The following is a 14244-nucleotide window of genomic DNA, read 5'->3' as shown; positions in this document are numbered from 1 at the left end:
GAACCGAGGAAGAGCTGAATTCAAATTCAAAATTCACCATTTCTGGCAGGGTGCAGTGGCTGACATCTGTAATCCCAGTTCTTTGGGAGGCCAAGGTGGGCGGATCACTTGAGGTCAGGAGTTTGAGACCAGCCTGGCCAACATGGTGAAACTCTGTCTCTACAAAAAATAAAAATTAGCCAGGTGTGGTGGCATGCACCTGTAATCCCAGCTACTCAAGAGGCTGAGGCACAAGAATTGCTTGAGCCCGGGAGACAGGTTGCAGTGAGCCAAGATCGTGCCACTGCACTCCAGCCTGGGCAACAGAGCGAGACTCCGTCTCAAAAAAAAAAAAAAATTCACCATTTCCAAGCACTATGACCATGAGCAATTTACTGAAAGTGTTCAAGCCACAGTTTCCACAGAAGATTACTGTATTGACTAACAGGTTGATGATGTGTAAAACACTGACAAAGTAGCTCCGTATCTTTAAATGTTCCATGTGACTAACATCATTGGGACGCTGTCTCATCTCCACCCCCGAATACGACAGAGATCCCCTGTCATATTTTGCATCCTGGGGACCTAATGCTGGGTCACGGGACCAGCAGCCTGGACCTCACCTCAACCCTGAGCAGACCCAGACCCACTGAACGAGGATCAGCACTTCAGTAAGATCCCCCAGGTGATCCACACATTAGTAAGGTTTTAAAAAGCACTGCTCTAGCTGTCTCATAAAGAAAGGGGCAGGAAGCTAAATATCTAACACAGCCTATTTAACCAAGAAAGGGAAGATAAGCAATAAAGTACTAAAAGTATGTAGTTAAGAACCCGTTTCCCTTTTAAAAGACATTGACCGATAGAGACTGAATTCCAGGTGGTGAGAGGGAAAACAAGCTGCATGTTGACCTAGGCTTGAATATTCTTACGAAAAAGCTCAGCTCAATTGAACACAAACATTTAAGTTCAATTTACTCTGCTTGCATTCTACCTAATCCTTTCCAGTTTCCAAAAATGAAAATGGGTGATTCTCAGATGTTAAAGCTTAACTGCTCAGTAATATTCACTTTATAAATACAGCTAAGCAATGACCAGGGCGACCCAGCATGTCACCACTATATTCACATGTGAACTCCAAGCATCTTTATAAATAACTAAGCGCGTACTTCTCTTATCAAAAGAAAAACAAAGAAATAAATATAACAAATTCCAATGTAACTAAAATAAATAGCAGAAACATCACTTCACTGTATGAAAACACAGCAGAAATTATTACCAACATAGACAATAAACCAAATATTATGGCTACTAAGAGTAATCACTATTTTTTGTTCATCTTTCTGTGAGTTTGAATTACAAAGTTGTTTTTCTTAAATGAACATCAGGTCATCTTACATTAATGAATTTTAACAAGAAACACATTAACTACATGGGTAATTTGCAATTTAGGCTGATGCATAATTTTTATGTGATATTTTTAACTCATCAGGGGCAAGAAGAAATTCTGAGATAAAAACAACAAAAAACAACAACAAAAAAACAGGTCATCCATCTATCCATTTATTCATTCAATAAATAAGGACTGAGTTCCATGTCCAATCCTAGGTCCTGGGGCTATGTAAGCAGACAGGCACATTCTCTGCCCTCAAAGGACTGGCAATTGATAACTAACCAGTGTCCACTAAAGAGGACACTTTCATTTTTAAAACCTTCTTCCTTGTGCCAGGGAGAGTATGGCTGTCTCTAAAATACTATCAAAACTACTGTTTACAATTTAACACTTGAAATAAATGATCTACTGCAATAAACTGTAAACAGAATATTAGAAATACATAAAAAGAAAAAATATGGTGAATAATAGTATTTGTGTATATTCTTTCTTATTTTGTTGTTACCCAGCAAAACTAAAGTCAAAAGAAATTGCAGGGCCAGGAGTGGTGGCTTACGCCTGTAATCCCAGAACTTTGGGAGGCCGACGTGGTGGGGGATTGCCTGAGCTCAGGAGTTCGACTCCAGCCTGGGCAACATGGTGAAACCCCGTCTTTACTAAAACAAAAAATTAGCTACGCATGACGGTGTGCGCCTGTAATCCCAGCTACTCCCAGCTACTTGGGAGGCTGAGGCAGGAGAATCACCGGAACCCGGGAGGTGGAGGTTGCAGTGAGCCGAGATCACACCACTGCCCTCCAGCCTGGGCGACAGAGTAAGACTCCGTCTCCAAAAACAAACAAACAAACAAAAAAAAACACGAAGAAAGAAATTGCATAACATTCAGCGGAGGTGTGTCTCTGCTGCCTTTAGGGAACTATCCAGTGGTGTGTGTTGACATAATTTGAATTTGTGACCCCATCCAAATCGCAGGTTGAATTGTAATCACCAGTGCTGAAGGTGGCGCCCTGTGGGAGGTGACTGGATCCTGGGGGCAGAGTTCTCATGAATGGTTCAGCCTCATCGCACCTTGGTACTGCATAGTGAATGAGTTCTCAAGAGATGTGGTTGTCTAAAACTGTGTAGCACCGCCGCGCCCTTTCCTCCTGCTCCACCCATGGAAGATGGGGCCGCTTCCCAGCTTCGCTTTCTGCGATGACCGAAACTTTCCTGAGGCCTCCCAAGAAGCCACTATGCTTCCTGTACAGCCTGCAGAAGCGTGAGCCAATGAAATCTCTTTTCTCCATAAATTACCTAGGCTCGGGTATTTCTTTATGGCGGTGTGAGAACAGACCAATACATGTGCGGCATAGCAAATCGTGGGCAGCCTACAGAAGAAGAGCGGGGCCATGTTAAGGACAAAAGCACGTGACTCTGCCATAGCCTCCCTAGAGCCACTAACCAGGAAGCAGACGATGGTATTTACAAGGCAAAGCTTAGTATGCAGTCTCCGTACTACCCAAGAGTACAATAATTTAACAACAATCATTATCAATTAATCAATTAAATTAATTACTTAAGTCAATCAATAATTCGATAATGAAAGATTAATTTTATATTAAATAATTGTTACTAATTATTAATATTAATATTACTTTGATAATTTAATATAAAATATTTAATTTCAAATTTTATTTTTTAATTTTAAATTTTAATGTTCTAAAAATTAATATTAAGAATTTAATATTAATATTAAATAATTGTTATTAATGATTAATAGCATTACTAATTATTGATATTATATTATTAATATATACAATGCTTGTTAAATTATTAAGTTAGGCAGAACTTTAATATTCTGGCAGAGAAATTTTCTTTCAGAAACAAGAACCCATGAAAAAGAACTAAAAAACAGATCTATTATGAACCTATGGCAAGTTGTTACTCTAGCTGACAAAACTGCATTACATAATTCTCATTCTCTGGTTAAGGACAGCCTAACAAATTTTCTGTATGAAATTTTCCTATGAAATTCATTTCATTTGGAATTCCTATTCAATTTATTTGAAATTAATTTTGGGAGAAAAGCATTAGGTGGATCATACATCAAAAGTATCAGGTAGCAAAATGTACAATGTTGTCAATTATAGCTTTGAAAAAAAGTACAACAGTGTTCTCAAATCTAGTATTTTGTACATCAGCTCTCTTCAAAAGCTAACATTGTCCCTAAAACCAAATTCCCAGAGGGTCCTTACACACAGACTGTAACAGAAGTATGATGTTCCTTGGAAATCTACTTTAACTCGGGGATAGAGTTTAGAAGCCTTGAAATAGTAGATTGTTAACAATGTCCCCAAAGTCCCTGAGGGACAGCTAAATGATATTTAAATGATGGACAGCTGAAGACAGTTTTTGAAATTACAGATAAAATCAAACCATGGTTGAATTTTCCAATGAATACCTGAAGTTAAGATATTCTGTGCTATTATTTAATATTTACAGTGAGAACTGCGTGATTGAGATGTCAGAAACAAAAGTGAAAAATTCAGATGCCTGGCAGAACACTGTAAAGGTTAAAGTGCACCTTTAGGTATGGCCAAAGCTTGGAATTTGTGCTGGAGTTCAGCATGGACCAAGTTGAGGTCCTAGAAGTCTCAGTCATAAAGCAAAGGCGGGGGAACTGAGGTCTACAGTGAAGACCTGTGTTACTTCACGGTTGATCCAAGTTAGTAGAAAAGTAAAGACCAACAGCGTGATCCGTGAAGGCCATGATTTGGAAAAGGATGGGTGGCAACAGGTACCCTCTCGACTTGTTGGTTTTTAGCCTTATCCATTTAAAGTATTTGCCAAATACAGCAACTTTTTCATTAATATACATAATCTTAGTTTACTTTTTAAATTTTTTTTTCCCTGATAACTCAGCCAACAGATTCAAATGCTTCCCAAGGCCACACTCAACTCACCATAATGCAACCACATCGCCAAGCACCAGGACGATGATCTGTGTTGCAGCTGGCAACATGAGAAGGCTCGAGTCACACTTCATAGTGCCCCATTCGCTGCCAACCAATCTCTCTGATGTAGCAGCAGCAGTACGTCTAGGAATAACGTATCAGCAATACATCTGATAATAATCCCTAACTCAGCAAATGGCACCATTACACATAACCCTGGTGCTTCCACTGCTTTATGTACCATTGACTCTTCAACTCTCTTAGTCATTGGATTCAACCTGCTTTCTTCAAGGTCTCTGACAACATCCACCTGATGAAATCAAACAGCGGCTTCTGTCTCCTCTTATTCACCTTCCAGCAGCACTCAGCACAGCTGAGCATCCTTCCTTCCTGAAACAGTCCCCCTTCTGACTGACACCACGTTCCCCTGGTGTCTCCCCCAGGTTGCTAGCTAGCCGTTCCCGGGTCCCCTTGCCTCCCCCTCCCCCTCCCCCCTGACTTCTGCATAGTGGCATAGCCCAGAGCTCAAACCTAAACTCACTGTTTTCTTCATTCTATACTCCCTTCCAGGTACCACGGCTGGAGTGAATAGTTAAACTTTCCTCTGAATATATGTACATATATATAATCTGATATGTGATATCTCTATTTGAATGTCTAGTAGGAATCTCAGACCCGATATGCCTACATCAATTTTTTATTGTACCCCAAACCTTGCACACAATCTTCTGCCCCAGAATTCCCTAACTCTGCAAATGGCACCACTATCTATAGTTAGTTGTCCCAGGAAAAAATTTGGGTGGGAGTCTTCTTGACTTCTCCATTCCCACACACCTCACGTTACAGATTCCACTAGATCTTCCTAGGAAGCGTGCCGACCTGCTCTCTCCTCCCCACCTATCAAACCCTCCTCCAGACACAGCTGCAGTCATTTTTCACCTCGATGATCCTAGCTGCCTCCTGCTGCTCACCCTGTTCTTACCTCCCTGCAATCCATTCTTTGCTGAGAGGCCACAGAGACAAAAGCTGCCACTCTGTAGTTAAAACAGTCCGATGGCTTCTGCATCCCTCGTCTTGATCTACACAGCCATACTGGGGCCCTACAGCCTTCTCCAACACCTGTCCTCCTCACTCCCGGTGCCTCAGGTATTTCTCTTTCTTGCAAAGGTGCAGCCTTAGGACCCATGCACTGGCTTTTCTGTGCCAGGTGCATTAAGTAGATTCTGTCTAGTACCTTTAGAAAATTAAAGAAAAAATATTAATATAAAAATTTGAAAATGGTGATCAAACTTTATTTCTAATCAAGCCTGTGGTTGCGTCTCAGGGTGACTCCAGTCTTCTCCCACTAAAAAAATCATTTTGACTCTTTCAAACTCCAACATTCATCATTCTTAGCACTCACAGTCTCGTCCAGATCTTTTCAAATGTCCTCCTGGAGGGCAGCACCAAAGCCCTCAATTTTCCAGATGAATCACTTTTTGGTATCTGTCCTCAATCAGGAGATTATGGTCCTGGGAAGCACAGCGGCTCCAACCTGGGAAATGCGCACCTTGGGGTCTTGCCAGGAGCAACAGACAGGGGGATGGAGGACCTAGACCACAGCGCCTGCTTCCCATGCTCCCAGCGGCCAGTGGCCACGCTGCCGCAGCCTGCAGGAGCCTCCGCAGGGAACGAGCTCTGGCACTGTTCAGGAACCACCTCAAGTGAAAGGAGCGGACACCAACTCTGTGGGTTCTATGTCTGGGCAAAACCAGAATCCATTATTTTAATAAGGAAAAAGTATAAATTAGGTGTCCTGGAGATAAATGTAAGACCATAGTCACTGCCTTAAAACAATGCCTTGACAGAGATGTGTTTCTAAGATCCACATTCAAGTCAGACAAGCTATTTTTGTCCAGAGTCACCATCACTAAACTCACTATTTATTTGCAGCATCCTTCTCGGCTGCAAAAATGTTCTGTCAGATCCAGTGAGACAGTGCATGGCAAAACACTCTGTGAAGTATAAAGTCCTTTACCAAGGTATAATCTGTAGCAGGATAAAAAGGACTTTGAAATCAAGCCGTGACAGTTCAGAGACCCAGGCCTGAAATCCTAGCCGGCTTACAAGTGCGAGCAATACATGTCTGCCAGAGAGAACTGAAGGGAACCCTCAGAAACTCGGTGTCAGTGTGACACACCAAGTACAATGTGCCTGAAAATTATTCCTAACATGAGTTATGAAGTTAATCTGCCGACTTAAGGTTAAAAAGAGAATGGTTTTTCAAGACGATCCCTTTTGAATAGACTTAGGAATGCAGGGTGATGAACTAACACCAGTGAAAAGCTGAGATTCCAGTTCTGGTTCTACCGTGAGTTATAATTTTTGGACAGCAGCTCAGCATTTCTTTAATGTAAAATGAGAGGTGTGAACGGAATGAACTGCTTGTGTTATTCTAACAGTTCATTGATTCTATGCTCACCACTGATAAAAACACATCTCATCTGACTCACTGCTTACTAAATTCAATGTGGATCACATTATCTCAAGAAAATAGTCATGATGACATCATTTTTGATTAAGAAAACACTAGATTATTTGTTGATAGTTAGCGGCCTTAACATTTTGTTGTAAAGCTGATTTAGCTTTTAAGCCCTACACTTGTATTTATAAGTGAATTAGCTTTAAATCTCTATTATCAGATCCTTTTCATAAGCTGCTCAGAATCAAAATCTTAAAATCTGAATACAGGCTGAGTTATTCCTCACTGTGCTGGACAGAGTGACATGGAGTGGTAGCTGGAAAAAGGGAAGACTGGATCACAGGACACTCCACTTGTATTTTAGCATCCACAAAAGGGCTTCGAGGGAAAGCAGAATTGTAGATAAGTCACAGGAAAATGCAGGAAACATCAAATTAAGTGAGAGTGGGATAAAGAGTATTTAAAGGTTCAAATTGTGCTATGCTTGAACAACACATAACAAAACAATGTGAGTCTAAAGGGACACTTTGGTCAAATTAATTTCTTTATTTTTCTGTTGTGTTACTTCCTGTCTCCCATAAATAGGAAGCTCGGCAACTCCTGGCATGGTTTTCTATTTCCATGTATCTGCCAGACAATTCAGTCATAAAGGAGGAAAAACATAAATTATTCTCTTTCCTGAAAACAGTAGAGCTAACACTGGAGGTGTGAACTGCTGTAAACATGGAAAAATTGCCAATAAACTTCTCAAAAACATTAAGTCAAAATTCAAACTGAACTTTGTTATAAAATCGCCACAGTTTCTGATATGACTAGCTGAGCCACATACAACCATCTAATTCTGAAGAACTGCTACAACTCTCCTTTACAAGAAATTTCCAGAGAATACCACACAAACCCTGAAATAAAAACATGCTCAGTAATGTTTTTCTTGGAGGCCAGTTTATACTGCTAGCCAAAGAGAATATTTTAAGAATCCCCCAACTGCATTGGAGACAGGGTTAGAAGGAGGAGGAGAGAGAGAGAGTGCCAGAGAGAGAGAGAGAGAGAGATTCCTTGTACACAGTCAATGTATATAATATATGATATGGATACTTCAAATCTTGACCCTAAAAGAAATTGGAACTGTGAAGTTTATATCTGAAGTTATATACAAGACATAGATAAATAGATAAATATTAAATTGGGTGCTAAGCTTTGAAAATTATGTAGAATGGCTTTGTAAATGGTGGTGACAACTATCCTCTCTCAAACTTCTTATGTTTGTACTACTGAATTTATTTAAAAGTTAAAGGAGGGGGGCCATGCAAGAAGCAGCAGTCATCCTTGTCTTCTTGAAGACTGAGATGAACAGAGAAAGTGACTCAGCTTGTTTCTAAACTTTTTGAGGGTGCCAGTCAGGAGCAACCTATGAACATCAATACTCCTGTTGTGCCAGCGAGAGGCATCGTGGTTACCATTGCGTTTACCTTGTAATCACACAAACATATATTTATATCTGTTTGTGTGATTTATATATGTGTGATATATTATACCTGACAGCCATCATGGTTACCTTGTAATCACACAAACAGATATTTCACCTGAAGCCATAGGCCACCTGGGCCTTCGCAATCTCCCAAGAGTTGATACTATTAACAAATAGTGACATCATCAGTAAGGCAAGGGCAATACAGACACACATTTGTGATGTTTTGCCATGAACAAGGGGAAAAAAAGGTAGCACAGAGGGCAAAGAGCAATTTAGGGGAAGTTATGTTTTTAAATTCTTTTCATTTTTTTTAAGATAGAAGAGCTGGGATGAAGCTTCAGTGCTAATAGGAAGTATAGAGACAGAGGCAGCAGTTGAAGGTATGGGAGCCTGTAAACTTCAGCACACAGAAGGAAACCTAGTTCTGAAACCAAGACACTAGCCCAGTCCTACCAGTGCCCAAACATCTCCATTTGGAAAGCATGTTAGATATGTAAGATATACTTTTTTTTTTTTTTTGAGACAGAGTCTCACTCTGTCACCCAGGCTGGAGTGCAGTGGCGTGATCTCAGCTCACTGCAACCTCCTCCCTCCAAGTTCAAGTGATTCTCCTGCCTCAGCCTCCCGAGTACCTGGGATTATAGGCGCCTGCCACCGTGCCCAGCTAATTTTTCTATTTTTAGTAGAGACGGAGTTTCACCATCTTGGCCAGGCTGGTCTTGAACTGCTGACCTCGTGATCCACCCACCTCGGCCTCCCAAAGTGCTGGGATTACAGGCATGAGCCACTGCACCCCGCCTAGATATACTTTTTAATTTAAATTTAAAAACAATAAGATTTACTCATATGTGCATATGTGTGTACAGTTCTCTGTGTTTTAATACATGCATAGATTCTGTAACCATTGCCACTAACACCACAGCACAATTCCAATGCCCCAGAGATGTGACAGCTGCTATTGTTCTGCAGAGGCAGACGCTACTCCCACCTTACTGCGCGGCAACCACTCGTCTGTTCTCCTTCCCTACAGTTTGGCCTTGTCTAGAATGACAAAGAAATGGCCTTATACAGTATGTAACTTTCTGAGACCAGCTATTCAACTTGGCATGATGCCCCTGAGAGTCATGCAAGCTGCTGCACCCATCACCATTCCTTTCGACTCCTGAGTGACACTCCACAGTATGGATGGTCCAGCTGGTTGATCCATTCACCCACTGGAGGGACAGCTGTGCTGTTTCCAGGTCCAGTTGATGATAAGTAAGGGTGCTACAAACATTGGCGTACAGACTCTGTGTGAACACAAGCTTTCATTTCCCCGAGGCAAATATCTGGGAGTGGGACTGCTGAGTGGACATTTAGCTTTCTGTGAAACTGCCCAACTGTTTCTCAGAGTGGCTGGACCACTTCCCACTCGCACCAGCAGCCGTTCCAGCTGCCCTGGCTCCTTGCTAGAGTGCGACTGTTATTTTTTCTTTTAGCCATTCTAATGGATATGTAGTGGATCTCACTATATTTCTGAAGTGAGCAATAATGATGAGCATCTTTTTAGATGCTTATTTGCCATCTGTGTGTCCTCAGTAAAATGTCTATTCAAATCTTTGCCAATTTTTGTTTGAGCTGTTTGTTTTCTTATTGTTCAGTATTGAGAGTTCTTTATATATTCTGGACATAAATTTTTTGTCAGATATAAGATTTGCAAATGTTTTCTTCTGATCTCTTCATAATATTTTTCACAGAGTAAAAGCTTTCAATTTTGATGAAATCTAACTTATCAATGTTTTCTGTTATTGATCATGCTTTTAGTGTATCTAAGAACTCTTCGCCTACACCAAGATCATTTTTCTTGTATGTTTACTTATAGAAGTTTTATACCTTTACATTTAGTCTATGATCCATTTGGAGGTAATTTTTGTGGCCCGTGTAAGGTATAGAATGAGGTTCTCCCTTCCTTCCTCCTCTCCTCTCCTTTTCTTTTCTTTTCTTTGACAGGGTGTCTCTCTGTCACCCAGGCTGCAATGCAGTGGCATGGTATTGGCTCACTGCAACCTCCATCTCACAGGTTCAAGTGATTCTTGTGCCTCAGCCTCCTGAGTAGCTGGGATTACAGGCAGGTGCCACCACGCCCAGCTAGTTTTTTTATTTTTGGTAGAGACCGGGTTTCACCATGTTGGCCAGGCTGGTCTCCAATTCCTGACCTCAGGTGATCCACCCAAAGTGTTGGGAAGGTTCCTTTTCTTGCTTGTGTATGTCCAACTGCTCCAGTACTACTTGTTGAAAAGACTGAATTTCTCCACTGAATTACCTTAATGCCTTTGTGAAAACCCATGGGATGTATTTTTGGGGTCTATTTCTGGATTCTCTGTCTGTTCTGTGTGTCTACCAATACCACACTGCCCTGAGGACCACAGCTTGAAAGGACGCCCCAAAACGAGGTAGTGCCAGTCCTCCTCCTTGTTCTTCTCTTTCTAGATTGTTTTGGCTATTCTGGCTCCTTAATATCTCCATAGAAATTTTAGAACCAGTTTGTCTGTATCTTGAAAGATTCTGCTGAGATTTTGAATGGGAATGTGTTAAATCTATAGATCATTTTGGGGAGGAGTGACATGTTCACTGTACTATGTCTTCCAATCCATGAACATTGTATGTTTTTTAATATATTTAGTTATTTGATCTTTAAAATCAGCATTTTGTAGTTTTCGGCATACAGATCCTGCACTTATTTGATTAGCTGTATACTGAAGTTTCAATGGAATTCTTGCATCTGGATGACTTGCTCAACTCAGCTGTCAGCTCTAATTGCTGTTTTGTAGATTGCTTGTGACTGTCTACATAGAAAATTGTGTGGTTTATAAATAGAGATAACTTTATTTCTTCCTTTCTAACCTACATGCCTTTTATTATCTTTTCTTGTCTGATTGCCTTGTACTTCATTCATTCACTTATGTGTCTGAGTGCCCCAGGTTCTTCCCTCCAGGCAAGGAGTCTAGACTAAAGATGAGAAGTTGATTAATTAACGTGTTTTAATGCCCACCTTTCTCATATCAGGTAATCCCAGAAGAGATACAATAACTGAAAATTTCACCCAGTTCTGTTTCTATGTATGATTAATTGGGGAGTACTAGCAGAACACTGAGCAGAGACATGCAGACAACCAGGGAGCAGGTCTCTGTCCATGTTGACAGCAAAGGCAGTATATTCTCACGTCTGACCTCTATGGACTGCTCAAAGTTCCAAAAGAATAAGTTGGGTAAAGAATCCTGTACAGATGCAAATCTTTAGAAATAACATTTTTTCCTCCAAAACCTGAGGGAAGGGAGAGTAGTCAGATGAAGACACAGAGACAATTTGAATTGGAGAGAAATAAAACACAGAACTCATTCATTGATGCTAGAGTTATTAAATAGACAGTAGTCCACCCTATCCAAAGGGGGTACAGTCCGTGGCCCCCTGGCGGATGCCTAAAACTGTGGATAGTTCTGAACCCTATATATACTATGCACAGTTTTTTTTTCCTTCTTCACCACTTCACAGGTCAAAGAGTCATTTTTTCCGTAGATCTTAGGTATGTCAGCATACCATTTTTCTTTCCTTATTAAGTGGACAACGTTCACCTTTTCACTTAAAGAACGCACCTTGGAGCTCCTCTTTGGCATATCAAAGTTGTCAGCATCAATACTCTTGTGCTTGGGGAACATTATTAAGCCAAATAAGGGTTCCTTGAAGACAAACACGGCAAAACCACGAGATTCTATCTGATAACCAAGATGGCTACTAAGTAAGGGCAAGCAGCACCTACTCCATGGACAGGCTGGACTGAAGGATGATTCACATCCCAGGGAGAATGAAGCAGGATGACCTGAGATTTCTTCATGCTACTCAGAAAAGAATGCATTTAAAGACTTATAAATTGTTCTTTTCTGGTATTTCCCATTTAATATTTTCAGAATATGGTAACTGAAACCACAGAAAGCAAAACCCTGGATGAGGGGGGGGACTACTGTCTTTCATCCAAATAAACATAAAGTAGTACTAGTATATAATTAGGTAAGGTGATACCTAACTGCTACCAATGCAAATAAACAGTGCTTACTTTTGGAATTTCAGCGTTTTCCACTTCACAACTAGAAGCACTAATCTCTTTAAACTCTGTCACAACACAGAAAAAAGACCATGGCCATTCTTGAAAATACATGTGTAGCTTTTGCATGTTATAATTCTACTGGTTTAAATGAACACAGTATGAGTATGAATAGAATACATTCTTGGGAAAGGAGGAGGAAAGACGGATCCCACAGATGCAAAATGGTAACACAAGTAACAAATGATGCTACTGTCATCAGAAAGCAATGCTTTGGAGCAACCTTAGGTTAAGGATCAAAGTAAAAATAGAACCAATAACAGATGATTTCAGTTTTTATGAATAACGAAAATAATTATGTATTTTTAAAAACTATCTTTAATGTACAGAAATAAGGGCAAATAATGTTACAGATAGATATACATAGGATAAAACCTATCCAAATGGGATTAAAGGAACATGTTTCATCCTAAGTAAATCCATCTGTACAAACAATCACTGAATTATTTTGGCTCTGCAAACCACCACCACCACAGGTCACAGTATTTATTGGTCACACATAGAGGAAAGCTCTTTGACTGTGAGAATGTCCATTTTGCATTTCTTTCAGCATCTTTCTAATCTTGCTTCTGCTTTATCTTAGAGGCTAGTCACTTCCTGCTCTCTACCCTCCCCATCCTCCTGTTGCCCCAGGACTTGGCCCTGGTTGAAGGGTAGCAGCCCGAGGGAGACCCACAGGAGGAAAGACGGGTGTTCCCAGCTCACAGGAAAGTGTGCAGATCCACAAGGGTGCACGCCGGCCTGAGTGCTGATGGCAGGACCTCAGGGTGACCCACTTTATCAAAATGCCTTCTTTTTAAATATGCAGTTCACACACAGGGCTTACCCAATCATAAGAGAGAACCCAGCAGCCACGCGCGATTCCCAGCAGCACATTCAGGGTGCGAAGTGGCTTCCCGGAAAGCACATGAGTCGTGGTCTCACAGACGTCTGGTGCAATTGAAAAGCCTTTCAATTTATCCACAACCTGGATGATGACATTCTGCTTTCTATCAAATTGGGGGAAAAATTAACAAAATGAATGACTTTATTGCACATGAACATCAAAGCAGTTACACTCAATATTAGTAATAATAAAACTAGAAAGCCAAAATTTTAAACTGATTTTGGTTATGGTACTTATATCTTAACTGACTTATAATCAATGGTTTGAAACCTGGGGAAATACACTTCAGATCTCAATTCTATTTTAATGGCTGAGAAGACAAGCCCACAGGCTGTCAATGGCTTCCCACAGTGGCTGGGCCGGGTAGGGACAGAGCCAGCATCAGAAACCAGGCCCCTGGCTGGGCGCAGTGGCTCGCACCTGTAATCCAGGCACTTTGGGAGGCCAAGGTGGGTGGATCACGAGGAGTTCAAGATCAGCCTGGCCAACATGGTGAAACCCCGTCTCTACTAAAAACTACAAAAATTAGCCAGGCGTGGTGGCACGCGCCTGTGGTTCCAGCTACTCAGGAGGCTGAGGAAGAAGAATAGCTTGAACCCGGGAGGTGGAGGTTGCAGTGAGCCGCGATCGTGTCACTGCACTCCAGCCTGGGCAACAGGGCGAGACTCCGTCTCAAAAAAAAAAAAAAGAAAAAAAGAAACCAGGCCCCTGACATCAGACCAACACTCTTCCCACTGGGGCAATGATTTGTTTTTCAGGCCTATTTGAACCTATCTGTGCATGCTCAGAACCAAGAAACTCACTTATTTTATTTTGAAAATGTAATATTTATTGAGTATCAACACATAGTTTTTCTACTAAGAAGGGAAAAAGACTCTTTTTATTAAATCATCAAATCAAATCTGGGACCTATTTGTCACAAAGCTCATGACCATTACCGCTTCTCTCCTGCTCTGTCATTCCCTTAATACTTAAAATATCCTTTAA

At 41.0% G+C, this 14244-nt stretch overlaps 1 protein-coding gene across 5 annotated transcripts in view; it reads right to left on the bottom strand.

Annotated features, from left to right (window-relative positions):
• Positions 1-14244, bottom strand: part of MCPH1 (microcephalin 1) — a 240728-nt gene that overhangs the window by 152324 nt on the left and 74160 nt on the right. For all 5 annotated transcript variants that reach the window (XM_063669328.1, XM_054499957.2, XM_063669330.1 and 2 more), the window contains one exon: positions 13198-13360. In XM_063669328.1, coding sequence (XP_063525398.1) covers positions 13198-13360 — 163 coding nt within the window. The remainder of the gene's footprint in view (positions 1-13197; positions 13361-14244) is intronic.

The sequence above is a fragment of the Pongo pygmaeus genome, chromosome 7 (assembly GCF_028885625.2).
Source record: "Pongo pygmaeus isolate AG05252 chromosome 7, NHGRI_mPonPyg2-v2.0_pri, whole genome shotgun sequence".
Taxonomy (NCBI): Eukaryota; Metazoa; Chordata; class Mammalia; order Primates; family Hominidae; genus Pongo; species Pongo pygmaeus.
This window is presented reverse-complemented; position numbering and strand designations above follow the sequence as displayed.